We start from the raw sequence: 25501 nt of genomic DNA on the forward strand, positions 1-25501 counted from the left end.
TCACAAAGTGCACATATCAGTCCACAAGAGCAACTCATTTTGCCTTTGGCCACTTCATTAGTCAGTCCTCTCTGGTGCCGGCTTGGAGTTGTGGTAACCGGGCTTCCTAGGTTATAAACCAGTATCTATATATACAATCCATGTCTTCAGGAATCGTCTACTTTCTCTCGTGTCACCTTGTTCACCCACATCAAAGTCTCAAGCCCTTTGCTCCTCTCCAACCACCCTTCCACTCCACGCCTCCTCCGAAAAGTGATGATATTATTGCTGTCGGCCTGTGACTAATCGTACAAGCCATTTCGCCGTAGGTGCAATAAAAGATATATATGTGAAAATGCTGCAGTGAAATCAGCGCAGGCTATAAATCACCCGGCACCAGACAAGGTCACAGGATGACACAGCGCAGGATAGAACAAAAAAAGAGAGCTTTTCACCAACATCTGCAGACTGTTGCAGTCGCGGTTGGTCAATTCCAGATGGGAGCCCGAGAAGAAGAAGAAAAAGACGAAACAAAAAAAAAAAAAAAAAAAAAAAAAAAAAAAACACCGCACTCAGAGTGCCCGACCCGTGAATCACGCATAGAAACAACGCCCCAAATATGTCGACTCGATCATTCCAAATTACTGTACCATGGGTTTCTTCTCTGCCTAGTGCTCGCCGTAGTCTACCGCAAGGGCCGCTTGGCATCACGGACACCATAACGGATAATATCTTCCATACTCCACCTGGGAGGAGTCAGGGGAATGCCATTGGCCCGTCTCCATTCCTTCTCTTCGTTAGGGGCAACGTCAACGCCCGCGGGAAGAGGTTCCAGACCGCCGGCAACACCAGTAGAGAACTTCAGCTGGATGATATCCGCAACTTCGTCGCACGCGGCCAGAAGTCTGTCCAAATCGTCCTTGTTGTGGGCTGCGGATACGCAGAAACGGGCGCGGGAGCTGATAAGGGGGGTCGCAGGGTACCCGACAACGACGACGGAAATCTTGCGCTTGAGCATTTCACGGCTATAGGCAGGCATCTTTCCAGGATTGTACAGCATGACGGGGATGATTGGTGAATCATCATGACCATAGACAATATAGCCGAGACGCTTGAGGCCGAGACGGAGGTAACGGGAGTTGAAGGCGATGCGTTGCAGGCGTTCTTCGCCCTGGCCCGGGCACAATTCACCCGTGATGAGCTTCAAGGAGGCCAAAATTTGCATCAAGACGCATGGAGCGGGTGATTCACCGTATTGAGTCGAGGCATTTGTGCTTCTCAGCTTGTCGATGATGTGCTTCTCAGCTGCAATGTAGCCACCGTTTGCACCGAAGGATTTTGTCAAGGTGCCCATCAGGATATCTACCTCGGAAGGATCAATGCCGAAGTAGTCACAGACGCCACGACCACGGGGTCCCAGAGCACCGATAGAGTGAGCCTCGTCGACAAAGAGATAAAACTTGTACTTCTTCTTCAAAGCGAGAAGACCTGGCAGGTCACACATTGTGCCTTCCATCGAGTATAGGCCTTCGACGACAACCAAGATCTTCTTCCATGGCCGGTGGGTACGCGGCTGGCCCTGCGAGATGTTTTCTCGTAGAACCCTTTCCAGATCATAGATGTCATTGTGTTTGAAGGACTGAATGACAGCATTAGAAAGACGGGCTCCAATGCGGATAGAGGCATGGTTTAATTCATCAGAGATAATGAGACAACCTTTCGAGGCTAAAGCTGGGAAGGAACTGGCGTTGGTCACATAGCCCATGGAAAAGACCATGGCATCGGGCTTGCCAACAAAAGAGGCAACTTCTCGCTCAACCTCGAGAGCCAAATCAGTGGTGCCGGCATCGCCACGCGGACTGGCCGAGGTGACACCATAACGCCTGACGCACTCCTCGACGGCATCAGCGCAAGGTCCTTCGGATTGGGCAAATCCTAGGTAGTTGTAGGAGCTCATGTTGAGGGTCTCGGTGTAGGTGCCAGTGTACTGATAGGAGCGGTTGTTGTCGTTGGATTTACGGTCCATGAGAGTAATGAATCTTCCGGGAACGCCAATGGTTGGTCGGGCAAAGCAATCATCTAGTCGCATCTTTAATCGTCTGGTATAAAAACTGTCGAAGTCATCGTTAAGCGGAGCAAAGCCATTTTGAACTTTGAGGGAGTCGTAGTGCTTTTTGTCGCCAAATCTCTTGCCAAAGAAGTCGCAAATATGGCCCACAAGAATGAGCAGCAGATAGCTAATGTAGGTAGTAAGCAGGAAGTAATATGGAGGCTCGTCCTCGATGGGCGGCTCCAGGGGCATGCCGTGCGACTTGCTGACATAGAGGTGACTTGGGTGACAGAGAGGACCAAACTGAGCTTCAGCACGTCGCTTTCTCTCCATCTCCTCGGCCGACTTGGGGCGGAACAGGGTTGTGGTTGGTGGTTCAGAGCTGCTGTGATCGCCCGCAACGGCGGTAGACAATGATATTATAGGTAGAGAGGTGGATGGAGGCGAGATGCCAGCGGGCACACCGTTGGCTTGAGTCTGCTGTTGCTGTGTCGCAGCGGGTTGCTGCTGCTGCTGCTGCTGCTGCATGGCGAGCAGCGCCTGCTGGGCAGCGGTGTGGTCTTTGGACTTGGGACTTGAGGAAAAGAATTGGCTGATGCGATTTCCTTTAGAGGTCGAGGGACGTCTTTCGCCCGTCTTTTCAGAAGATGACATGGCGGAGGAGGTCGAGAAAGGGTTTGCCAGTTTGCGGGGCATGTCTCGTTGCCAGTGCTTTCAGACCTTGGACGAGGAGATTGCGTCAACAATAACGGCGTCGAGACGGACGTGCCGGGAGGGGGTGCTTGGGCGGCTTTGGATCGAGTCACCGGGAATTAGCTTCGTTCTGAGGAAAGAGATGGTCAGCGGTCCATTGAGAGCAAGTGGAAGGGCAAAGACGAGGCAGCGCAGGCGAGAGTCGATAGCTCTTCCGGTCAAAGGCGATGGAGCGAGATGGGACAAGAATCAGAAACCATGCTCAACACGAACCGCGGATCAAAACAAACATACAATCGCACGAGTGCACAATTGGCCATGTGTCTGCTGAGGTCGACTTGGCCGGGAGAAAAGATGGCGGTCGTGAGAGAGGCCGAATTCAGAAGATAGGGGCCAGGGATGTGCGGATCATGAAAAAACTAGGGCATTTGACGCCGCTCCCAATCATAAAGGGAAGCGCTGGTCCAGGAAAGACGGACGCAGCAGTGGTACTCACTATGTGTGTATGGACAAGACGGGGAGGATTCTGAAGTTGAAAAGATGAACAAAACCCAGGGGCTTGAGCACAGCTGCACACCTGAGCACGCGTTGTATCCGGATAGGCGGTTGAAAGAGGGCTGAGGAGGTGTGAGGAGGTCAGACATGTCAAGTTCCTATTGAGTGGTTCTGGTGGAGGCGGCACGAACTGGGCTCTCGACTTGGGGTCAGGCGATTGGGGCAAGGCGTTGCTTCTTGGCGCGCCGCAGAGGCCACCGACCGACAGAGCTGTCAACAGGTCTGGTTTGCCAGCACTTGCGACGTGAGACGTCAACTGGTCGAGACGGAATAATAATAATAATAATAATAACAATAATAGTACATCATAGTAGTACCAGTAGCAGTAGCACCAGTCGCACCAGCCAGTTGACAGCTCTAGCTCTTTGATGTTCAATGTTGAACCCTGGGCACCAAACCACGCGTCGACACGACGGCAGCCAAGCAGCCTGCAGCAACGAGGCACCGCAAGGTGAACGAATGTAAAATTCGGTACGACTTGCTTAAGGCATGGATGAATTACCCGGTCAATATGAGATTGCGTCAGGGGCGGACGCTGTGGAGGTTGTAGGTAGCATGATATTGACGCTGTGCCCATGGGCAATTAATTCAATGTCGACTTGGATGATCCGGACCAGCCGCCAGTTCGTCTGCATGTGGTTTGGTGGCGCCCGGTAGCTGGTGGCGCCGCTCTTGGCCGGGAGCGTCCAGTCTCGGGTCCTGACAGCTGGTGCTGGTTACCGAGCACCAGACCTCTAGGTAATAGATACTACCGGACTACCTACCTACTAAGTACTTAGGTACCTAGAGCTGGTCTGGCAGCTTCTCGAGTTTACAGTGGGTGCTGAGTGGGGCAAAATCATGGCCCTCAACTGACTTTTCGAGTCTGGAAACAAAATCGCCTTCAATGTTCAACGTTGGCGGTAGTAATTCAATTCCTCCACATGTCCTCAGAATTGCTTAATCCCGCCATCTTGGCCGAGCACTGGCGGCACGCGCATCATATACCAAGCGCGAAGCAACGAAGGCAACGAAGAGCTTGGAGCTGACCATGAGCCACGTCCAACGTCTCTGTACCAAGTACACTGTCTGTACAACATACTGAAGCACCTCGTACGTACGTCCCTCCTATTCAGGACTTGGGCCCCTTGGATCCGCAGGTAATTTCACATCAACCCGCGTCCAATCGGCTCGGCACAAAGTCAGCAACTTTTTTCATGTCTGGTCCTTTCCGCCCTGGACCAGGGCCAGGGTGGACGTTGCACCGAGTACAATCCAACCGTTGACCCCTGTAAGTCTAGCCATGAGTGACCTGACAAGGAAGTTAGTGGGGGCTATACACTAATAATAACCCCCTATTTTCATATTATAAGTTGTTAACTGTCTGGTAGGTAAAATACGGAGTAATAAGGGACTAATGGCTCTTATAATAGTGACCTTTTTTAATAAGAGATCTTGTCGCGTTATTAGGTACTTTTAACTCCCACACGCTCTCTATAATAGTTACCTTTTTTTGGCTTTAACCCCCCGGCCAAACAATCAGGGTCTGAATTGTACATGTGTGTACGTACTAGGCCGTATGTATCTCCTATATAACAGAGTGGGATCATGTAAAGACTTCATAATTGTTATAGGCAGCAGTGTAATGATGAATATTGCCTGGAATAAACGACTACACCTTCCATCCATCACCATCATCTTTGCAGGGGGGCGCCTCCAAGCTTGGCTAGTGTTGATCTCGTCCTTCAGCTACCCTGAGGAGATTTCGTGAGTAGGCAATATTCATTATTCCCCGGGGACGTAGGTATGGTCAAACAAATCCCAAACTAGTGGTTGCCTCCTGTAATCGTCTTGAGTGGTATGACCCTTGAGAAACCTACGCCCAGTCTGAAATCATAGCCTGCAGTGGTTGCTCTAAATGATGAGCTGTAGTATAGTGTTGAGGTGGTGGTGCCTCGGGCCGTCACCCTTGAATCAGGTATATCCAGGTGTAACCGTTTCACCGAACGGAAGTAGGCACATTGAATTTTCGCTCCGGATAGTCTGCTAGCCATCGGCTCTTAAAACGACGATGATGATAATATACAAGTTTACCGTCGCACACCCAGCCCTAGAATGCCGACTTGTTCGCACCGGAACCGTCCGTGGCCCACCCGTGCTTGCGGGTTGCGCCGGGCCACGGCTAAAGGGTCCCCAAAGTCTCGGCCAATTCAACGACCCTCTCCGGTCCTTAAGCCGAACGGCCGACTCATGCAGTGACGCATTCTCCCCAACATTTTCTTTGCGACAGCCACCATGTCCAGATAGTATAGCCGTGCTTGTTTTTTTCTCCCCCTTCCCTACCGATTCGTCTTCTTCCCGAAACGGAACAAGACGGTACTCATCGACATCAACAAAAGCTCGTGTTCGACGCCCTTGCTTGCAGCTGCCCCTCCCCCGCCCACACTCACTACTACTACATTCATTCATTCTCGTCCCAAGGTTCCAACTCGGACATTGATCACCGGTTCTCTTCGCAACAGAGCTCACTCACAGTCCGCGTGCCCACGTCCCGCGTCGTTTCACAATGGGCGAATACGTCGACAGTCGCAATGCTTCCGATGAACTTTGGAGACACGATGCTCCTGGCCATACGCCAATGTGGCAGTTCATCCAGCAGGTGAACAAGAAGCATGCATTGAGTATCGATGGGTACCCCGGACTGTACCAATGGTCAGTCGACAACGTGTCTGCCTTTTGGGAAGAGGTCTGGGACTTTGTTGGCATCGTGGCTTCCATAAAGGCCGACAAGGTAGGTTGGTTTTTTCTTCGCCATGGCCATCATCAGGCAGTCCTCTTTGCTCTTTGTTGCTTCTAACCGCCTCGTCCAAGGCTCTGCCCGAGAATGCGCCCATGTACCCTCGCCCCGACTTCTTCGCATCCGCTCGCCTCAACTTTGCCGAGAACCTCCTCTTCTGCCCGACTTCGCCCATCGACCCGGACAGTGTTGCCGTCATCACCGCCACAGAGCTGCCGGGAGACATCAAGCCAACCACGTGGCGCCAGCTGCGTGAATCTGTGCGGCAATGCTCCAATGCCCTGCGCGGCGCCGGCCTAAAGTCTGGAGATGTTGTTGCCGGCTACGTGTCCAACCACGTGGAGGCTGTCGTCGCCATGTTGGCCGCTGCATCCATCGGTGCCATCTGGACTGGCATCAGCCCGGATAATGGCGTCTCCGCCGTACTAGATCGTCTTGCCCAGATCCGCCCAAAGGTCTTGTTTGCCGACAACGGCACCGTCTACAATGGCAAGGAGTGGCCAAGTACCTCCAAGACGAGCGAGATTGCCGCGGCACTAAAGGGCGTTGGTCTAGATCTGGTCGTCGTTATTGACAATATCAGCGCCCATCTCGGCATCGAACATGTCCAGTCCCAGGGCGTCAAGGCCCTCGATTACAAGTCCTTCCTCAGAGACGCGCCCGCAGACCCCATCAAGTTTGAGCAATTGCCGCCCTCGCATCCCCTCTACGTTCTGTACTCTAGTGGAACCACTGGGCTGCCCAAGGCTATTGTTCACACTGCGCTAGGTACTCTCCTTCAGCATAAGAAGGAGCACATGCTACACTGCTCCATGACTGCCGCCTCGCGCATGCTGTACTACACCACAACTTCATGGATGATGTGGCACTGGAGTGTCGGTGCCCTGGCAGTTGGCACTACTCTGGTGCTCTACTCTGGATCCCCCTTCCGCCCGAGCTCGCACATGTCGCTCCCCAACCTCCTCTCTCAGCTCAGAGTGACCCATTTTGGTACGTCTGCTGCGTATCTCACAGCGTTGGAGGCCAACAACGTTCGCCCCGTTGAAGACACAAGCCTTGACTTGTCATGCTTGGAGGCAATCTATTCTACTGCGTCACCTCTACCCCCGTCCACCTTTAGATTCGTGTACGAGGCATTCCCGAAGACGGTCAATCTGGCCTCCATTACTGGTGGCACTGATATTATTTCCCTCTTTGGCGCCCCATGTCCTCTGCTGCCAGTCAGAGTTGGTCAGATTCAATGTGCTGGTCTGGGAATGGACATTCGTGTGGTGGACTCCATTTCAGGAGAGGACATGGCCACCGGGAGAGCAGGGCGATTTGGTCTGTGTGAAACCATTTCCCTGCCAACCGTTGACCTTCTTCGGTGCCAATGGCCAGACCAAGTACAAGTCGGCCTACTTTGAGCGGTTTGAAAATGTCTGCGGCGTCAAAGGCCCCGTCTGGCACCATGGAGATTTTGTCAAGATTCCCGATCCGGCTACCGGAAGTCTGGTCATGCTGGGCCGATCCGATGGTGTTTTGAAGCCTGCCGGCGTTCGGTTCGGTTCTGCAGAAATCTACAACATCCTCACTCGATTCTTCGCCGCACATGTTGAAGATGCCGTTTGTGTTGGCCGCAGAAGGGAAACGGACAAGGGACGAGACGGTGTGCCTTTTTGTTGTCATGGTTCCTGGCAAGGCTTTCAGCGAAGACCTGAAAACTCAAATCATGGCCAAGATCCGGTCTGAGCTCAGTCCTCGGCATGTTCCAGCGGTAGTGGAGGAGTGTGGTGCCGGAATTCCCAAGACTGGCAACGGCAAGAAGTAAGTTGGCAATTTTGCGTGTACCGCTACAATCTAGTTTTTTGTGGATGCTAACATTGACGAAAGGATTGAAGTTGCCGTCAAGCAAATTCTGTCTGGCCTGGATATCAAAACGAATGCGAGCGTTGCTAATCCCGAAGCGCTAGAATGGTTCAAAGAGTGGGCAAAGAAAAATTAATAAAGTATGCAAACAGAAACGAAAAAAAGAGTTTAAAGAGAACACATTCAACAAGAATAATAAATAGAGGTAAAAACGCCGGTTTCAACAGAGCATGTTGGCCAAGGCTGTCCTCGAGCGACTAGATCAACGACGTTATGGAACGATTAAAGGGCACACGCGGAGTGGGCACTAATTCGGTTCAGCAAAGTGGCCTGCTATCCATGATTGTTGACACATGCACGGCTTTGGAATTTCACAGTGCCAATAAAGTCGAGGTTGAGCAAGGGACAGGCAGAGCTACTTGCCTGCTGCAGGCTCAGCCGCCCAAGCTGGTGTCGAATATGGCTCGGAATGGAGGACGAAAATGGAGCGCAATTGTGTGCGTGGAATATCCATGCCCAATTGTGTGTGCCAAAAGTTCAGCCATTCAACAACATCTGGCCGCCGGCTGTCTCGCCCACCTTGTCTGGCGCCCAAGGTGAGACATCGGATGCAACCCAACCAGGCGTGGTCCTTTCATCTCAATTGGCCTTGGGAGAAAGGCGAGGGGTGTTGTCGGCAAACTTTGAAAGCAAGTTAATCTATTGTTCGCTGATTTTGCGTTGAAAGAAAGCGAGGGACGAAGCCAAAACAATTCAAGAAACAAACCGGCAACCATAGACTTCTTGACGTCTTCTGAAAGTACCGAGTACAGAGTACCACAATGCTATTCCGTACAAGATTCTGTTTTCTGGCAGAGAGATCTAAGAATGGTCGCAGCCGGATGCTGGAGGGTAACTGCCGTGAGACAAGACATACATCCCTTTGAGTGCGTAAGGTGCAGCTTTTGTATCTGCCCCAGACGCCCTTGTTAAGTATTTCTACCTGTATCTTGGCCAAAAACGCTACTAATTAATGTACCAAGTACTATTAATATTTACTTTTATTATAATGATAAATAAGTGGGCACGCATGTACCTGCTTATTTCTTGATCCCCATTGGACATTATCCCCGTAAAAGACTTTACCTGCACCTTACCGCACTAAAAGGGACACGTGCTGGGGGTGGTGCTACGTGCTTTTCCGCAGAAGAATACGGACTCCTCGAAATCAACCTGATTGTTGAGACACTGTTTTCACGCAGCATTGCCCTGTGCTCCGATTGTGAATGGTTTTGGCCCATAATTAGAATGTCAGGTTTTTGCTGTAACTACGTACCAGTTGTTTCTCACAACCAGGGTGGTCCGGTCCTTGGACGAAACCTTGCCGATTGGAACTGATCACGTTACACAAAGACAGCTCCAGGTAACGCAAAAGGTGGCGGCTGGCTGGAATTTTTGAGCCTTTTTTAAATCAATCACACTCTCGAATAAACCCGAAATACATACTACTTGATTAGTAGTATCATGTCATAACGGTAAATAATCTCCCCAAGCGACGCATCAAAGTGTCAGATGACATATGCTTGATCTTCATTTACCTGTCTGCAAGATGAGAAACCTAGTGCGAAGGAGAAAAAAAAAGGGTCAGTGGGACGATTCTGCTTTCCAATCGGCAGGATAGACAAGCTGGCGCCAGCCCAACGTCAGTGCGCGATCTATTTCGCTGAAAGTGGTTCTCGGCAAAGCAAGACGACATGGGATGACAGCACTGGCCTGGAGGAAATCGAAGGATGGCCGCCGTCGGTACCTTTAGCGCCAATGGCTGTCAAACGCCCATCAAACCATCAAGCCGTGACTGGATTCCATTCGACGACCTGCTCTTCTCGAGGTTGCATGTTCCTGGCGGTTCCACATCAAAAGCCAGGGATGAGCTGCTCAGAATCGCTGGAGTGGATAACTACTGGAAGTGGTTAGAAGTGGATGTGTGTGTGGGCCAAGTTGCAGGATCGCAAATTGTCTTTGACCAAATGAGCTCCTCCAACAGCTCACCTATCATTGTAATATCATCTAGTTACTCCGTACCAGACGTTGAAAGGCAAGCCCCCCTTGGCTTGTGGCTCATCCTGCGCAGCGCGGTTCTGTGCACGGAATAGGCCGCCCGGAGTTCGAGTGTCATTGATTTAGAAGGGAAAGGGATACGAACTGTACCAGACTCAAGCTGACAGCTTCTTCTCTCCATAGAAAATTCTAGGCATTGAGTTTTGTGGTCGACGCCTCACGCCCCGCTGTAGAATATATCAATCAGGATGCAGGCCCAGTACCGTCTAACGCTGCCTCAAGAAGCTTACTCAAGAACCTGGCGAGCTCCTCGACAGCTCTTTGGCCTTTCGCGAGCTTGCAATATTTGCTGCCTGGAGTCAAACGACAGGAGATTTTGGAGGGCAGCGCTGACAGGGCTGCAGCTTTTGTAGTGATCCACGTGGATCATCACAACCCCTATCGTTTTTCTCGCCAGACGCGGCGTCGGCGAATTGCTTGGTCAAACCTCCTTGGCGTGAGCTTGGTTGGGCTTTAGCGATTTTTCCATTTATTCACAGATTGGCCTGCTCATGGCGTACGAATCAAGTATTTCAGCGGGCCATGAAAGAGCTTTGGGGAAGGAAGGGGGAATGCTAGCGCATGATACTGGCAGTGCACCCGCAGAAAAAACCATGATATGTTGTTAGCAGACGAGAGCAATTGTATCAACGGTCACATGCCAGGGCTTTAACCGACCGAGACAAGGTTGTTTGCCCGCTGAAGCTCCTTCCACATCTTGTTTAGCCAGGGGTCGAAGGTTTCTGGAAGGGAAACCGTGGCGGACAGATAAAGTGCTATGTCGATCACGTCAACGAGATCCTTGATGGTAGCAAGAGATCCATGGTGCGCATGTGCTTTCCAGCCTAACTGAGCATGCCAGCACGATGTCGGTGTTATGCACATGTCGTAAAGATGCTCCGGTATCTTGGCCCTCTGGCTGTATGTCTTCACCCACCGATGTTAATCGTATTGAGTAATAAGAGAGACAGTGTGCGGCCACAAGTTAGGCAAAGGGATATTTGCCACGGTAGAGCCAAGGTAACAACAGATAGGATGAGTTAGAAGTACACATTCAATACCAACATAACACTGTATTGTATGCCAGTCATCTGCAATCAAATTGAGCACCCTAGATGTCGCCACCACCAGGATCAGCTAGGAATCAGCAAGCAGCATTTAACACCTATCGACCAAGCGGCGGAGGATGTATGGCGATTAAATCGTATCTGCCCTGTATCCTGCTGGATGCGTAACGTTTGGGGACACTTTTTAGCGTCACATATTCGTTGTAGAGCGCTGCATGGAGCTTCCGTTTTGGTCTGTCTCCGGTACCACCACCATCCAGGTCCACTGCGAAGATGCAAGGAGGATCCCCAGCTTCAAGTCAAGTTAGCCGGAAGCCAGCGAACGGTACGGAGTAGATTCTGTCCAAATTAATTCCAAATTAATGGCGAATCAACAGGAGATCCTACGCGTCGTTTTGTTCCGTTTGTTTTATTCTATCAGAGCAGACGTGCTGACAGCTGTTTGTATCCTTTGCAAGGATATTTTCCCGGGCGGCAATAACCGTTGCAGCCTGTTCATCGTCAGCTTTCACCTGTTGTCTGCTTTCGGCGGATTCAGTTGCAGCAACTCGCTCCCTGGGCAAAGGGCCAGCGCTGAATCCTCCTCGCGGCTCAACCAGGCTCGATCATGCTTCCGACGTGGGGGCTCCGGGCGGACTAATCTGACCTACTCCGTTGACATCCTGGCATCAGCGGTGCCAGCACCGGGTCTGAACGACGAGGTGGCAAACCGGGATGGCTGGCAGTCCCGTCAGAGAATCTGTTGGTTGCCGCTTGACCCCTTGTCCAGATGTAGCTGACACATGCATATTACATCGATAGAGGGCAAAAGGAGCATCTTGGATAGTTTGCAATTGTTGTCAACAATCAGGATAGGCATGTTCATTTTGCAACCTGACCAGGGGACGTATCCCACAGTCTGGCTAGCCCGCGATCCGAAAAGGAAGCTGGTAATGCTGGTGAACGGACAGAAAATCCGGCAAATTGCCATTGGAAATAATTCTATGTGTTGAACTCTGGGAGTTGCTAAGAAAAGCTGAAAAGTCTGGTAGGTGGTTCACAATTCACAACGGGAGCAGGTGCTTGGCCGCGCCTTCCCAGCCTACAAAACTTCGATCCTATGGACTTGGTTGCTAACCTCAAGACTTAGATATGTAGGCGACTTAGCTTCACCGCGTGTCCTCGATACCGAAAGTGCTGTCGAATCATTTCAACGTCTAACTAATCTACGGAGTAGGTACCTAGGAAGTTGTACTAGGTACGGGGCAGGTATTCGGAACATTGACGAGCAGCCCCAGACTGAGCGAGTTAGCCGATGTGCGTTGCATGTTGGCTTTGCCTACGCCCAGCTTTGCGGTATGTAATCAGTGCGGTCGAGCCATTCACAATCGAGGATATGCTGACCGTAAGCTCGAAAGGACCTTGGCCTCTCGTTCCAGTGCGCAGTATTATGTGTGGTTGAGGCTGACGACCCGTATGCTGTCTTTGATGGGCGCCTGGCATCTACAAATAGTCTGTGGAGGTTTCACGGAGGTTCAAACCTCCCCAGGTCCCCGAAACCTCCTATTCCTCGTTGGCATCGATCTGTTCCAGTACCTCGATGGCAACAACTGGTATACAATACATCAACAGTTTGTCATACTCGAGTTCGCCTAAATGGAGCCCTCCTTTCAGCCACGATTGACCAACCTCACAGGCCGTAAGCAAGTCAACTTGTCAACCAGCCTCTATGCAAGGCGGTCACGTACTCAAATTGGACGGCCAAGGAAAATTTCATCAGAAATAGATCGGAGATGGTCTTGGGTGGGCACATGCATACAATGGAGCTGCCTGTGTGTGATGCGATGCTTGATTCCTGGTAGAGCTGCTCCGTCACATCAGTTTCGTCACCGAGAATCTACGGGGATATTCCAGCAGCCAGCTTTTTTTGGGGCAATTAAGGCTTCCAGAGCATATCGGGACATTTGGACGTCATAGGCCCGAGTCCTCACTCATGAAGGTCCCAAATGGTGGTCAAGCCACATTTCCATTTGCATCTCTGTTCCAGTCAACCACTGGACCATACCGCTTCGACTCGGACTGAGAACTGTCAGAACTAATAATATCAACATACTAATACGTTGGGGGTCTGGTCTCGGCCACAGACCTGTTAGCCACACTGCACCAAACGGCACGTAACCATCAGATCACATCAAGCCCCGGCCTCATTTTCGCTTAGCTTGGGCTTGGTTGGCTGCTTGAGCTGGGCCTCCTGGTCCTGCAAGTGAGTTCGCAGGTAGAAAGGCTGGTCAATTGATGTGCCCGCATCGCGGTGGCCCAGTGTCTCATAGGGAGGCCTCATCTATGTATGTAGATATGACGCACGGAGTAATACACAGTACTCGCTATGGAGCGAGAGCGCATGACATCGGATATTGCACATTTGCCTCACCTTTCAACACGCTAGCCGCACAGTCCTGTAGATGCCAGGAGCGGTCGCAATTCCTCGGGTGCGGGCATGTTTGCATGTTTGCGTTGACTTCCTCGTGCCCTACTCGATGCCTCGATGCCTCGATGCCTCGAGGTATTCCTGCTCATTCATACCATACATTTGAGCGGCTCGAGCACTTTGCGCTGCGCCATCTCCGAAACACTGGGATCGAGCAAGGCATAGACACACGACATTTTGTGAGCCAGGGACTACGGTCCAAGGAATTGAGTCGAGTCTTGAGGCTTACGCCGCCCCCCGGCATCGAACTCGGTTGCAACTCCGTTCCGCCTGCTCCGTACTCTGTACACAGCGACCGTTTTTAACGGCAGTCGAGCTGTGCGGCCAGACGTCTCTCACCTTTCTCACCTCCCGTCTCATCTCCCTGCCTGCTTCTTCTGCTTGCCTGCTTGCTTGCTGGGTGCTGGTAGTACTACTAGTACTATTACTACTGCTGCCGCCTCAACTGGGGCCCCCCCATCCTTCCCCCGTTAAACCCCGTCCACCTTCTCTGACGGCCCCGTCCCAGTCCAGCCCAGCCCCAGTCCAGTCCCAATCCAGTCTTGTTCCCACCCCCCTGGACAGCAAGTGCTCAATCAGCCAGTCACTCTTTGCTCAGTCAACCTCTCCTCTCCTTTGCTCTCCGCCTCTCCACACCCATCTCGACAATCTCATCGCTGGACGACGCTCCTTTTGACCATCCTTCTCCCGACTCCCCGGCCACGTCCATCCTCCCCCGCCTGTCTCGCCTCCGTCATCAGCGTCAGTCACGATGAATTCCCAGGGCGCCCACGATGTGTCCCCTGAGGCCATGCAGGCGCGGATCCAGCAGGCGCGTCGCGAGGCAGAGACTTTGAAGGATCGCATTAAAAGGAAGAAGGATGAGCTGTCTGATACCAGCCGTACGTGCTCAATTGACCTAGATGGTCGCCATCGGGGCCATCGTGGCCCGTGGCAACCTTGCTACTCCCTTCATCCCCTTGGCCTAGAACTTTGGCTAACCTGCATTTTGCTCGATATCTAGTCCGAGTCGTCGCCCAGCAGGCTCACGAGCCTATCCCTAGAAACCAGCTGATGAAAGCGAAGCGAACCCTCAAAGGCCACTTGGCCAAGATCTATGCCATGCACTGGTCCACCGACCGTAGACATCTCGTCTCGGCCTCACAAGATGGAAAGCTCATTATATGGGATGCCTACACCACCAACAAAGTTCATGCCATTCCTCTTCGTTCATCATGGGTTATGACCTGCGCCTATGCTCCCAGCGGAAATTTTGTGGCTTGCGGTGGCCTCGATAACATTTGCTCCATTTATAACCTCAATCAACAGCGCGACGGTCCCACACGTGTCGCTCGAGAGCTGTCCGGCCATGCCGGCTATCTGTCTTGCTGCCGATTTATCAACGACCGCAGCATCCTGACTTCCTCTGGCGACATGACTTGTATGAAGTGGGACATCGAAACTGGCCAAAAGGTTACCGAGTTCGCCGATCACCTTGGGGACGTCATGAGCATTTCGCTCAACCCTACGAACCAGAACACCTTCATCTCTGGTGCCTGCGACGCTTTCGCCAAGTTGTGGGATATTCGAGCCGGCAAGGCCGTCCAGACGTTTGCTGGCCACGAGTCCGACATTAACGCCATCCAATTCTTCCCCGACGGACACTCGTTTGTTACCGGTTCCGATGACGCTACGTGCCGCCTGTTCGATATCCGAGCCGACCGCGAGTTGAATGTTTACGGCGTAAGTTTAAGCTACCACTGGTGCATTGGCCTCTAGATTATGTGAGCTGACAGCTGGTATGTAGTCCGAGTCTATCCTTTGCGGCATCACTTCAGTCGCAACGTCAGTGTCTGGCCGTCTGTTATTTGCGGGTTATGATGATTTCGAATGCAAGGTAATGGATTCTGAATGGATTTTGATGCCTGAATTGATGGCACTTCAAATGTCATGGATGCTAACCACTGGGCTCATTAAGGTATGGGATGTGACCCGAGGGGAGAAGGTTGGGTCACTTGTGGGCCACGAAAACCGCGTGAGCTGTTTGGGTGTAAGCAATGATGGCATTAGCTTGTGCACAGGTTCATGGGATTCTTTGGTGAGTTCTCAACGACGAACTGGTGCTCCATCCTGGCCGTCCATGGTCTGCAAACTGACAGACTGTTCCCCTTTCTTCCCCGGTGAGCATCAACGCTAACCGTCCGCAGTTGAAAATCTGGGCATACTAGATGCATATCGTCTGCCAAACGATGAGTGTCCTGCTTGGACGAGCCAACTACCCCAGTACTGCGATGACGACTTAAACATCTGCATTTTGAAGGACGATGTTGCCTATCAACATTTCGGAAAAACCAATTACGCTCATCTAGCATGCGTGTGCTGGCGTACGCGGGACGAAGTGACGAAACGTACCTTCCCTCATATTTTACTCTACTTTGACTGTTTTGTCTGCCACAGAAAACGAATAGCATCTTCCCAAGACGACATAGGGGTGGGTGATTCTCAAGAGACAGATTCCATCCTGACGGTCAGCTGCCAGCGGTAATAGTTTGTGGAGGGAGAAAGCTGACTGACGCGATACCTTATTTCCTTGTCTTGAGTGTCCATTTGTTGTTACTTAATTTTTTTTCTTCTTACTTTTTTTTTTCTTTACTCTGCGATCTGAAGGATTCCCTGCCCCATCAGTTTCCGCCTTTCCTGATCAACGCTCGGGTTTGTCGGTGATTAGGGGTTGTATTACATCACGGTTTTCCATATCCACAATAGCCTCTCCGTTTGTTGCGTTTTCTGCTCTCTTCACCCCGCAATTTTGTTACACACTAGGTCATCTCGGATGCTGAGGACGGGGTTTGGGGTTACGAAGCGATGGGAGCAAAACGACGCAAGTCACAGGCATACCAAAAATATTAAAAGGATTCAAAAAGAGCTTGGGGAAGTTGTTGCGAGAAGCGGAGTCTTATCAACCGCGGGTCTGAGGAGGAGGCTAGAGAGGCTATACCAGGAACTATCTGACCTCGAGATAATACACTACGATGATGCAATTTTCGGAAGCAAACATGAGTCTCTCCCGTGCATGTAGCAGTCCAGGACAAGCTAAAATCAGTCATTGAATAGGATTAGCTCGGCGAGAGAGACTAGGAGGTTTTGGATGCAAACGATATAGGGCATGCTACTTGCTTAAAAGTACTTAAGTAGGTAGGCATGTACCCTAGGGATGCGTCCCGGGGGGAGGGGACAGAAGCTGGATTAGAACCTGGCCAATATTGGTACTCGAGGGTTTCATATGGCCAAATACATCATAGCATTGTAATTAGATCAGGTGGAATTTGAAAATATCGTTGCTATTGTCCACTCTCGGGGGAGTCGAAGTCCTGGTGTCGCATGATTACTGGGCAAAGTGTGTCCCAAAAGCCAAAAGACCCAACGGGGTTTGATGAGGAATCCCGTTGCACAAGTTTGTTAGCAGGGAGACTACTGGGGCGCGGCTATAGTTCCAAAGTCGTCCGCAGGAAGTCATTTTCCCAGAATACATGTAGAAATACCAACTTCTTGAAGCGGCACAGTCCAGAGAGCTTGCTGGAAGACTTGATGATGGAATGGACGACATGGCTCAGGCAGAAACAGCTCTCGGTGCTTGGATGTCCAGCCGGCTCAAGTTTCAGCAAAGACGTGTCATTTTGAAGTTCTGATGGCTGTTGTTGGCGCAGCAAAACGGGTCATATATGACCAGTACATCAGTGTCTTCCCAACGACGCACCGCACCGCACCGCACCGCATCGACTCCCCGGGCAGCAAGAAGATGCGCAAAAGCCACTGGTCAGCAAAAATAGACCTGCAGCAGTGGCTGACTCCATTCGTCGCCCGCGAGGCTGCGCTTGGCCGATCCGTCTTGATAGAAATCTCCAAAGAGAAGGAGGCTTTGGGGGCTCCAGCTGACGGCAGGGGCAACTGGCGAATTCGAGGCGGACGGCCTTTTCAGCAGACGGTCTTGAAGAGCTCAAGGCCGATAAACCATGTAGCACAAAGCGAGTAAAGTGCATACTCGGACGAAATGGAGGGCCAGGTTCTGTAACGCTGCTGTGCCGGTACACCAAGCGTCGACTTTGCTTGACTTGTACAACTTGTTCGAAACCGGGTTCAGATCTGTCCCCCCCTTTGGGCATATAGGCGTGGTCTTGAGCGCACAAGGCATCGGTAAGCAACTGTATTGCATGAAGCTGACGGCATGATGGCTTGATAAGTCATTGATTCAATGTGCTAGGGGAGGAAAAGTGATGAAATTTGTCAATCTTGAAACACCCAGGTGAAGCCGCCCGAGTACACACGGCTTGAAGTTACAAACTGAAGGAAATTACAAGACTTCTGGCTTTGCGAATCCATAGATTCTCCACTGTACCTGTCATGGCATCGTCGTGTTCGCGAATCGTCGTGTCGGGCCATGAGTCAACGGCTCCTCTCGTCGAGAATGCAAAATACCCACCGCTATTAGGACTTGTGTGGCAAGGACCGCATGGTGACACCAGCGGTTTGCGTGGTCTGGGAAATGAAATCCTGCTCCCTTTACAGGTCCGTTCATGCGACTAAAGCGTGGTACTAGTATGGACGATGCTATAACGTCTTGCATGGGCGACTAGGGTGCCGTGTGATTCATCGTCTCTGCGACATGTAAGGCAGGGAGGCTCCATGTACTTGGGACGACTTGGCATCACGACGGCGGAAGAAGTGCAATGCGATAAAACATTACAGGGCCGGAAGCTGACCTCGTTGAGTATATTACCCTGTACCCTTGTGATGGTAGACAGAATGTGATGGCGTCCGGTTTGATAACCCTTACCCCCCTTGGCCAGTTTAAAAATAGGCCTGGCCACGAGGCCCCATTGAAGGGAGCAAAGGCACAGGTTTTGAATAGAGCGGAGTTTATTACAAGATGGACTTGATATCGCGTGACCACGGCTTGTAACTACGCCGGCCTTTTCGGCGCGCATGATGATGGTGAGGATGACATGATGAGTTGTGCTCAGGAGTCGGGGAGAGACAAGTAATTCGAGGTAGCATTCGACTGATTTCTACGCCCTTGACTCTCGCGCAGTGCAGAGACGGGCACGATACTGAGCATACTGAGCATAGTACCTACAACGTGGCAACTCAACTTGGCATCGTCGAGATGACCCAAGGGACACGAGCCACCCGTCAATGGTTTTCTTTTTGACTGCTGTGGGCTTCCATGGCACAGACATCCAGAGCTCAATAGAGCCCGATACCGTCATGACTCTTTGCCATCATGTCATGACACATCAAAGGCGGACATCAGACAACAGACGACGGGCATCATCCTCGGCCTGGGAGATTGTCACGCGGATGTCTCCGCAGCCCCGAATGGACAAAGCAGTACATACATGTGTACACTTGATCGGCTCCCCGTTTTATATAGACTCGCGCATGAAGGGCCAGTTGCCCTTTTGAACGAGAAACAAGCGCTTGGACCGTTTGGCCGTTGGAGCGTTCATAGAATAATACAAGACCATGTGCACCAGCCGGGTGCGTAAGTGGGCAGCCCTGTGCAAACCTGCGCAACCCTGCACGGCCCCTGACGCGCAACAATGCCTAGTCCCAGACAGTGCCGTCATGACCCCTGCAATCCAGCCAGCCAGCCCCTGCCATTCCCGTCACTGCTGTCATTCCGGCGCGCCCGTTCTCGTCTTTTTGTTCTTTCATGCCTTCCATTTGCCTTTGCTCCGTGTCCAGATGCCCGGAAGACCCACTCTCACCCCACCGGCGCGACTACCTTTTTGGCATTTTTGCGTCTCCGTGCTTTCAACCTCGACGTCGGCGTCAGTCCACGCCACCACGATACCGCCTTCGCACTCGTCGACGCTCCGGCTTTCCCAAGTCTTGAGACAACCACAACGACCCGGGGGGTGTTGCGTTATCCATTGTTCGTCCATCAACTCCAAGAACTCGCTCGTGGCTAGCACCGACCTGGGCGCTACTTTGTGCCCTGTCCAAGCTGCCTGCCACATCCTGCCACCACAACACCCAATACCGAGTCCTGGATCGCACATTGACCTGCGCACACTGCCACTCTTGCACGAGCATTGCGCATTAAACAGCAAATCACTGTCACACCCGCTCCACTCCTTCGAGAACATCGTCTGATACCTGCTTTTGTCCGGTCTGAAACCACTACCCCCCCCCCCCCCCCCCCCCCCCCCCCCCCCCCGGGGTGTTTTTCTCACCTGTCACTATCCTATCCTACAAAAGAGGAGCCATCCCCGGCCTGCCCTTTCGACCGGCTCGCCTGGTCCTTTTTCTTCTCATCATGGCCACAACTGCTGCCCAAGACGAATACAACAGCCTCGTTGCGAAAAACACTGCTCGTGAGACGCCTGACTTGGATCATCGTGACGACCCTGAGCTTTCGGCGCAGGACGACGACGACGACGACGACCTCGACCTCGACGAAGAAACTACATACCACAACGCCAAGATCGAAGCAGCTATGCGCACGCCTACCGGTGCTTCGGAGCTCAAGCTACCCCCGGCTTCCTTTGACAGCGGCCGCTCGACCGGTGTCAAGGGTGTCATCGCCGACGCCAGAAGTTTCGAGACTGCTCGCAAGACCAAGTGGATAGACAAAGCCAAGTCCGCGCGACGGAGTATTCTTGGTATGGCCGGGATTAGTCAGAATGGAGGAGCCAAGAGTGAGAGCGAGACGGAAGACGACACCACTAGCGGGCCTGGCTCAGACGAAGACAGCTTCTTGCAACAGTGGCGAGAGAGCCGCCGGCGAGAGCTGGAGCGCGAAGCCAACAGATCCGTACGAACAAGACGGACCAGTCCGAGTGTGCGAGTATATGGCCGGTTAGACGAGGTGGATGCCTTGGGTTACCTTGATGCCATTGAGAAAGTTGGCAGAGAGACCAAGGTTGTTGTGTTTGTTTACGATCATGAGGTATGCCGTCCTCGTTGTTGCCCCCCCTTTTTTTCTTGCTTAGATTGGTCATGGATTGTTATCCCACGTCTGCTGTTATCCTGTGCTGACATATTTGGCCCAGTGTGACGTTTCTGCCGCCATCGAGTCGGCCCTCGCGCCGCTAGTCACATCCCACTCGACAATTCACTTTGTCAAAGTTCACTATGACGAGATTGAATTTGATAATGCTGCTGTCCCAGCATTGCTGGCCTACCACAATCAAGGTGATTTGTTCGCCAATCTGACGGGCATAATCGAAATGATGCCCGACGAAGAGTCATTTGGTACCAGGTCTCTCCAAACACTTTTAGAGAAGCACCAGGTGCTGTAAACTTGATTTTGATGCTTCGACAGGGGGCAATCGTGGGGTTGTATCTCCTTTCGAAGAGCTCGGTGTTACTTTCTTGACGATACCCATGTTCTTTTCTCGACATTCACGGTCTAGTCAGGTCGTGTCTGGTTTTGTGTCACGGCGTATTGTGCGGCTTGGCTAACCTTTGTACATGCTCTCGCATGTGCCCAAGGGCATCCTGTTCTTTTGTACCACCATCAATTCTTCTTTTGTTCTTATTTCCTTTCTATAATGGTTCATGTGGCTCTAAATTTATCGAGTTGAGGAGTAAGGAGATGGAAGTCAACACGAATGGCAGTAATGATTTGGCAATGGCAAGAGACGATGAAAAGGACGACCAGACATTGATGACAGTACATTTTCATGCCTCGTGAGCCGACGGGTGTGCTGGCTGGGTGATTGTGGATAGAGACATTTTGTTGGTCGCGAGACGGTCTTGTATATATGCATAGAGACGGGACTATGTGGTCTTTCCCCAAACTTGTGCTTTGCTGGCTTGGCTCACTAGTTATCTTGTAGGCGTATTTAGATTCTAAATCAGTCAACTCGGAGCTTGGAAGCCTCGGCCAAAAAACAAGCTCCAGGTGAAGTGGATCGATAAATGCCTCTCCACAGACAGCCACGTGAGGGTAGTCAGCAACGATACAATACTTTGGTGCTGTGATGCTGGAGGCTTCGCGAATACTTGGTGGTTTATTGCTCGTCGACCGAGTACACGTCACTGCTCCCAGGTGCCCAGGTGCGGGTATCTGGGTGTCTGCCCCTCCTCGCCCTCGGCTGGGGTTTTGGGCAAAAGTCGACTGGCCCCACCGTGGGCAAGGGGCCCCTGGCGCAATTGTGCATATCGGGTGCCTCATGACCCATTTCCACGGCCAGTCGATACGATGACATCGCCAGCATTGTATTGCGCTGAGACGGGCTATATTGCATCCGGTGTCTTGTTTTTTCTGGTGCCCAAATGTCTAAAATTTCTCTGTGTGCATGTGTGGCAAATGGAAGAAGAGAGCTGGAGGGGCAATATTGGCGTTGCACGGCACTCGAGAGCCTGGCGTGACTACTACCAGACGTCTTATCTGCCCCTCAGTCTGTCGCGGTCGATAAGGCTGGCGTGGAAGTGCTTCTCATGGATTGCGTCCCGGCCCACGCCTTCTTTATTTCTATATTTTGTTTTGTTTTATTTTATTTTTCATAAACAGGCACTTGGATGGTTAATTTACTTAGCCCACGTTCAAAGGTTGAGTTGGCCGTGCAATGGCGGTGCTCTGGTTCAAATGTTGTTACAGACGCAAGCTTCACCAAGTGCAAGATGCCGGGCCGAACTTGTCAATCATACCATAGCTTTGGGTGCGTAAGTAGCCAGAAATTACGTACCGAAGTAGGAAGGCGCGACCCTCAAGCGCTGCACAAGGCAGAAGCCCCCTTCGGTGGCCCTGTTGCGTCCCAGCTTCACTCTCTCTCCATCATCCTGCCCGCATCATCTCGGATTTGTTCATTTCTTTTTTTCACCCGTCTGCCAACTTGCTGGCTCGCCGCCTCCTTTTTTTAATCGTTTTTAAATCGACTCTGGATACCACCTGCTCCGAAGCCCGAGATCGCTCGTTGACCTTTCTATTTCGCACCCTGCGGTTGCCGACGAATATCAAACACGCCTTGGCCTTACCCCACCCTCTTCTGTCGTCGGCACGTCTGGGCACGTCTGGGCACGTCTGGCCGCATACCACTTCGGCCTGAGCATCAGGTGGCAGCTATCGCCGTGAATAGGCAACCGTCAGCCTCGGATTATCGGATGCACAAAAGCTCGACTTCTTTAATCTCGTGGGTGAAGTGCAAGCTAATCTGCTGTGGTCAGTTCTTCCTAATTCTTCTTCTCCGCAGTTGATCCCATTTCGTCGTCTGTTGTGCCTCGTCTGCTCTCGCCATCATCAACCCCGCCGCCTCTTTCCCGGGACGGGCCTTCTCGTCGTCATTTGCACCACCTCCTCCTTCATCTAAACTACACCTCCCCTCCGCGCCTTGTGTTACAAGCTCTTTGTATTGTCGTCTGTTCTTTTCGACGACGAGCACTGTCTCATGGCAGCCTGTGCATCTCTCTTCGTGTGAGACGGTCGAGCCCTCATACTCGTTCTTTCCGCCTCGCTATGGAAAAGCTGCCCACGACGCCTGCGTCCACGCCACCGCCTGCGAACCGTCGTGATATCCAACAACATCGTCTGACTCCAAATAGACCACGCTCCCCGCTACCTGGGCTGTCCAACTCGGAGCCGTTTCTTCGATTTCCTCGGCCACAAGGAAATAAACGTCTTGCAAACTGGATATCGACAAGCAATCCAGACATTATGCGAGCGGCCACTCCAACCGAGGACTCCGGTATGGCCGAGTCTACTTTTGAGCTGATCAGCAGCACCGATGTCGAATATCATGATGAGAATTACACCGAGTCTATATCAGAGTCTGTAGGCTCGCTAGACTTTCACCGGCCAGATGATGTACAGTCTCTGGCCGGTACTGAACAGACCTTTGACGATGAATCATTGGTAGACGAAGAAGCCGAAACCTCACCACAATCTGCTGAACATGAAGTGGGCACTGAATTAATCAACGATGAAGTAGCCTTTGCTCAGCAGGCTTCCGATGCTTCGGAATCCGAGGAGGAGGCTCGTTCACGATGCTCTTTGGACTATACTCAGCAGAGCCTGAAGACACCTTCCATCTTGACACCGGAAGCAAGCAAAATTATTGAAAGGCCCCCGGAAAATACAAACAACAAGTTCTACACACCACCTGTACGTTTTCGACATTGGATGGATATTGCCAGAGAGGGAATGTTCCGTACTTGGGAGTACGCTACGGATGCGACATCTGCGGTTCTCCCTGGCCTTTTATTTGCGGTTGTATTCAGCCTTCTAATTTCAATGCTGTATCCTTCAACTGTCGAGTTCATGAGACCTGCAGAAACTGTCGTCACTTCTACGGTTACTGCAACTGCAACACCTCTTGTAATCTATACAAAACAGTCGGCCCCAACTGCTACAGTTGCACAACAGACCACATCAGCCAAGGGCATGGGTTTAGTTGCCATAAAAGACCAAGCATCTGACGATTGGCTTTTTGGCTTGAAAAGACCGGATGTTCAATTTAGCCCTTTGGGACACGGCGCCGTTATGGTGCACATTGCTTCTCATGTGCAGAAAACATGGTTGAAGAAGAAGAACTGTGTCTCAATCACAGCTACCCGCAACAGAGAAGCCGTGGAAATGGAATTCTACCCTTCCAAAGATGGCTTTCTTGTCAAGTTTACAAAAAAGGAAGCCTTTGGCGTGGTCAAACTTCTAGTCGAGGCCACATGTCGACCTGCTGTAACCAAAGCTGTCAAGGTCCACTTTGGAAAAGGTATAATGGAAGAAGCATATGAGCGGACGAAGAATTTGGCTCACGATATTTCCGAATTGGTCCCGATAGCTGCCCAGGAAGCAGAACGGTGTATTGTCGGAGCTAAGAAGTCATTTGGGGCAGTGTCCGATACTGTAGCCAGTGGGATGGTGACAGTCTCTGATACCCTGATAGAGAGATTCAAGGCCTCCTCTGTCAGGATGGAAAGGCTGCTTTCGAATCTTCCGTCATCTTCAGTTGAGTACGCTAGAGGGGTGGTCGATAAAGTTCCACAGACTCTGGAGTCGATGTATAAGCAGGCATCGGAGGCCGTGGAATCACATAATAACATCAAGCTCGGTATCCAGGATGGTATACTTGACGCCGAATTGTACTTCCTCAGGACTCGAATTTCAGCAAAGATGTGGTGGCTCAAGGTGACCAGACAGACAGCGGAGCACGATGAGTATGGAAAGAAGGCCCAAGACTTCATGGCCAAGAGAAGGCGTGAAGGTAGAAATAAGATTCGGGGACTGCTTCGTGAAGATGGCAATGACCATGGGTTTTGTGGACGGCCGAAACCAAGTTGGTGCAAACGGAATAGCCGAAAGGGCCGGGACGGGACATTCGTCTTTGCTAGGTAGATGCTTGAACGGAACATACGGCAGGCTCTCATGCAATAGAGATGAAGAGGCCCAGGCGTTGGGATAAGGACTTTGCTTTTAAATAGGTTACGGGACGCGCTGGAGTTTTCTGGTCATGGTCGAGTGGAGGACTAGGTCCGGACACTTGTCGATTTATGGATTTTGTGGCCGTGAGCCAAATTTTCTTTTATAGCAAACAAGGATATCCATCTGACTTGGCATCAAACAGTAAAGGTGTTTTTACCATGTGCCATTATGTTGTATCAAAACTCCAACATGTTGGGTGACTACCTGTAGGTACCTACCTAGGTGCTTGGGTACAATACGTGCCTAGGGACTTGAGCAGTGTGGCCTGATAGCGTGACAAGTCCAGAATGCAATCATTTTGAGTAAGTACCCACCTAGGGAGGTAGTCGGTGCTGTACTTGGGTAAATAAGAAGCGCAACTCACTATGATACTTGCCCCGAGGTAGATAGCTACCCCGCAATGCCATCTGCTGCGCTTCATTGTCCACAATTTGTCCTTTTGTCGACATTGGGGTGAATAAAGGCGGTGAGAGCAGAAGGCGTGTTCTGCACTTGTGATGCCTTGGTATTATGTACGGTGACGGAGTGGCTGGGCTGCCTAATGGTTGGTGCCATGCCGCTGAGACCATGCAGCCCGAAATATACG

At 51.6% G+C, this 25501-nt stretch overlaps 9 protein-coding genes across 11 annotated transcripts; 8 read left to right on the plus strand and 1 right to left on the minus strand.

Annotated features, from left to right (window-relative positions):
- Nucleotides 1–41: 41 nt before the first annotated feature.
- LCB2 (serine palmitoyltransferase component) lies at nt 42–3973 on the minus strand. Its single transcript, XM_066116457.1, has 2 exons — nt 3409–3973; nt 42–3339 (listed from the first exon to the last, which is right to left on the minus strand). The coding sequence occupies exon 2, from the start codon at nt 2723–2725 to the stop codon at nt 665–667; it is 2061 nt and encodes a 686-aa protein (XP_065978339.1). The 5' UTR covers nt 2726–3339; nt 3409–3973; the 3' UTR covers nt 42–664.
- On the plus strand, nt 2950–3252 carry J3458_000988 (uncharacterized protein; the record flags this gene model as incomplete). The annotated part of the gene is made up of 1 exon (XM_066116458.1): nt 2950–3252. One exon carries the CDS (start codon nt 2950–2952, stop codon nt 3250–3252), a length of 303 nt encoding a protein of 100 aa, XP_065978340.1.
- Nucleotides 3974–5822: 1849 nt separating the features above from the next.
- J3458_000989 (uncharacterized protein) lies at nt 5823–7459 on the plus strand (the record flags this gene model as incomplete). Its single annotated transcript, XM_007809786.2, has 2 exons — nt 5823–6047; nt 6128–7459. 2 exons carry the CDS (start codon nt 5823–5825, stop codon nt 7457–7459), a joined length of 1557 nt encoding a protein of 518 aa, XP_007807977.2.
- Nucleotides 7460–7644: 185 nt separating this feature from the next.
- On the plus strand, nt 7645–8037 carry J3458_000990 (uncharacterized protein; the record flags this gene model as incomplete). The annotated part of the gene is made up of 2 exons (XM_066116459.1): nt 7645–7859; nt 7926–8037. 2 exons carry the CDS (start codon nt 7645–7647, stop codon nt 8035–8037), a joined length of 327 nt encoding a protein of 108 aa, XP_065978341.1.
- A 137-nt stretch (nt 8038–8174) lies between these two features.
- On the plus strand, nt 8175–8501 carry J3458_000991 (uncharacterized protein; the record flags this gene model as incomplete). The annotated part of the gene is made up of 1 exon (XM_066116460.1): nt 8175–8501. One exon carries the CDS (start codon nt 8175–8177, stop codon nt 8499–8501), a length of 327 nt encoding a protein of 108 aa, XP_065978342.1.
- Nucleotides 8502–12349: 3848 nt separating this feature from the next.
- On the plus strand, nt 12350–12726 carry J3458_000992 (uncharacterized protein; the record flags this gene model as incomplete). The annotated part of the gene is made up of 2 exons (XM_066116461.1): nt 12350–12379; nt 12442–12726. The coding sequence occupies 2 exons, from the start codon at nt 12350–12352 to the stop codon at nt 12724–12726; spliced, it is 315 nt and encodes a 104-aa protein (XP_065978343.1).
- A 1286-nt stretch (nt 12727–14012) lies between these two features.
- On the plus strand, nt 14013–16837 carry STE4 (G protein subunit beta). Of its 2 annotated transcripts, none has more exons than XM_066116462.1 (4): nt 14013–14392; nt 14515–15233; nt 15298–15588; nt 15698–16837. In XM_066116462.1, the coding sequence occupies exons 1-4, from the start codon at nt 14263–14265 to the stop codon at nt 15716–15718; spliced, it is 1161 nt and encodes a 386-aa protein (XP_065978344.1). In that variant the 5' UTR covers nt 14013–14262; the 3' UTR covers nt 15719–16837. The 2 variants fall into 2 exon arrangements, with proteins under 2 accessions (XP_065978344.1, XP_065978345.1); XM_066116463.1 differs by having other exon boundaries at nt 15298–15387; nt 15469–16837.
- Nucleotides 16838–19809: 2972 nt separating this feature from the next.
- On the plus strand, nt 19810–20794 carry J3458_000994 (uncharacterized protein; the record flags this gene model as incomplete). Its single annotated transcript, XM_007809788.1, has 2 exons — nt 19810–20442; nt 20546–20794. The coding sequence occupies 2 exons, from the start codon at nt 19810–19812 to the stop codon at nt 20792–20794; spliced, it is 882 nt and encodes a 293-aa protein (XP_007807979.1).
- An 835-nt stretch (nt 20795–21629) lies between these two features.
- Nucleotides 21630–25129, plus strand: J3458_000995 (uncharacterized protein). 2 transcript variants are annotated; one of them, XM_066116464.1, is made up of 2 exons: nt 21630–22659; nt 23040–25129. In XM_066116464.1, exon 2 carries the CDS (start codon nt 23152–23154, stop codon nt 24826–24828), a length of 1677 nt encoding a protein of 558 aa, XP_065978346.1. In that variant the 5' UTR covers nt 21630–22659; nt 23040–23151; the 3' UTR covers nt 24829–25129. The 2 variants fall into 2 exon arrangements, with proteins under 2 accessions (XP_065978346.1, XP_007807980.2); XM_007809789.2 differs by having other exon boundaries at nt 21811–25042.
- Nucleotides 25130–25501: the final 372 nt, after the last annotated feature.

This window comes from Metarhizium acridum, assembly GCF_019434415.1.
Source record: "Metarhizium acridum strain ARSEF 324 chromosome Unknown scaffold_1, whole genome shotgun sequence".
NCBI classification, from domain to species: domain Eukaryota; kingdom Fungi; phylum Ascomycota; class Sordariomycetes; order Hypocreales; family Clavicipitaceae; genus Metarhizium; species Metarhizium acridum.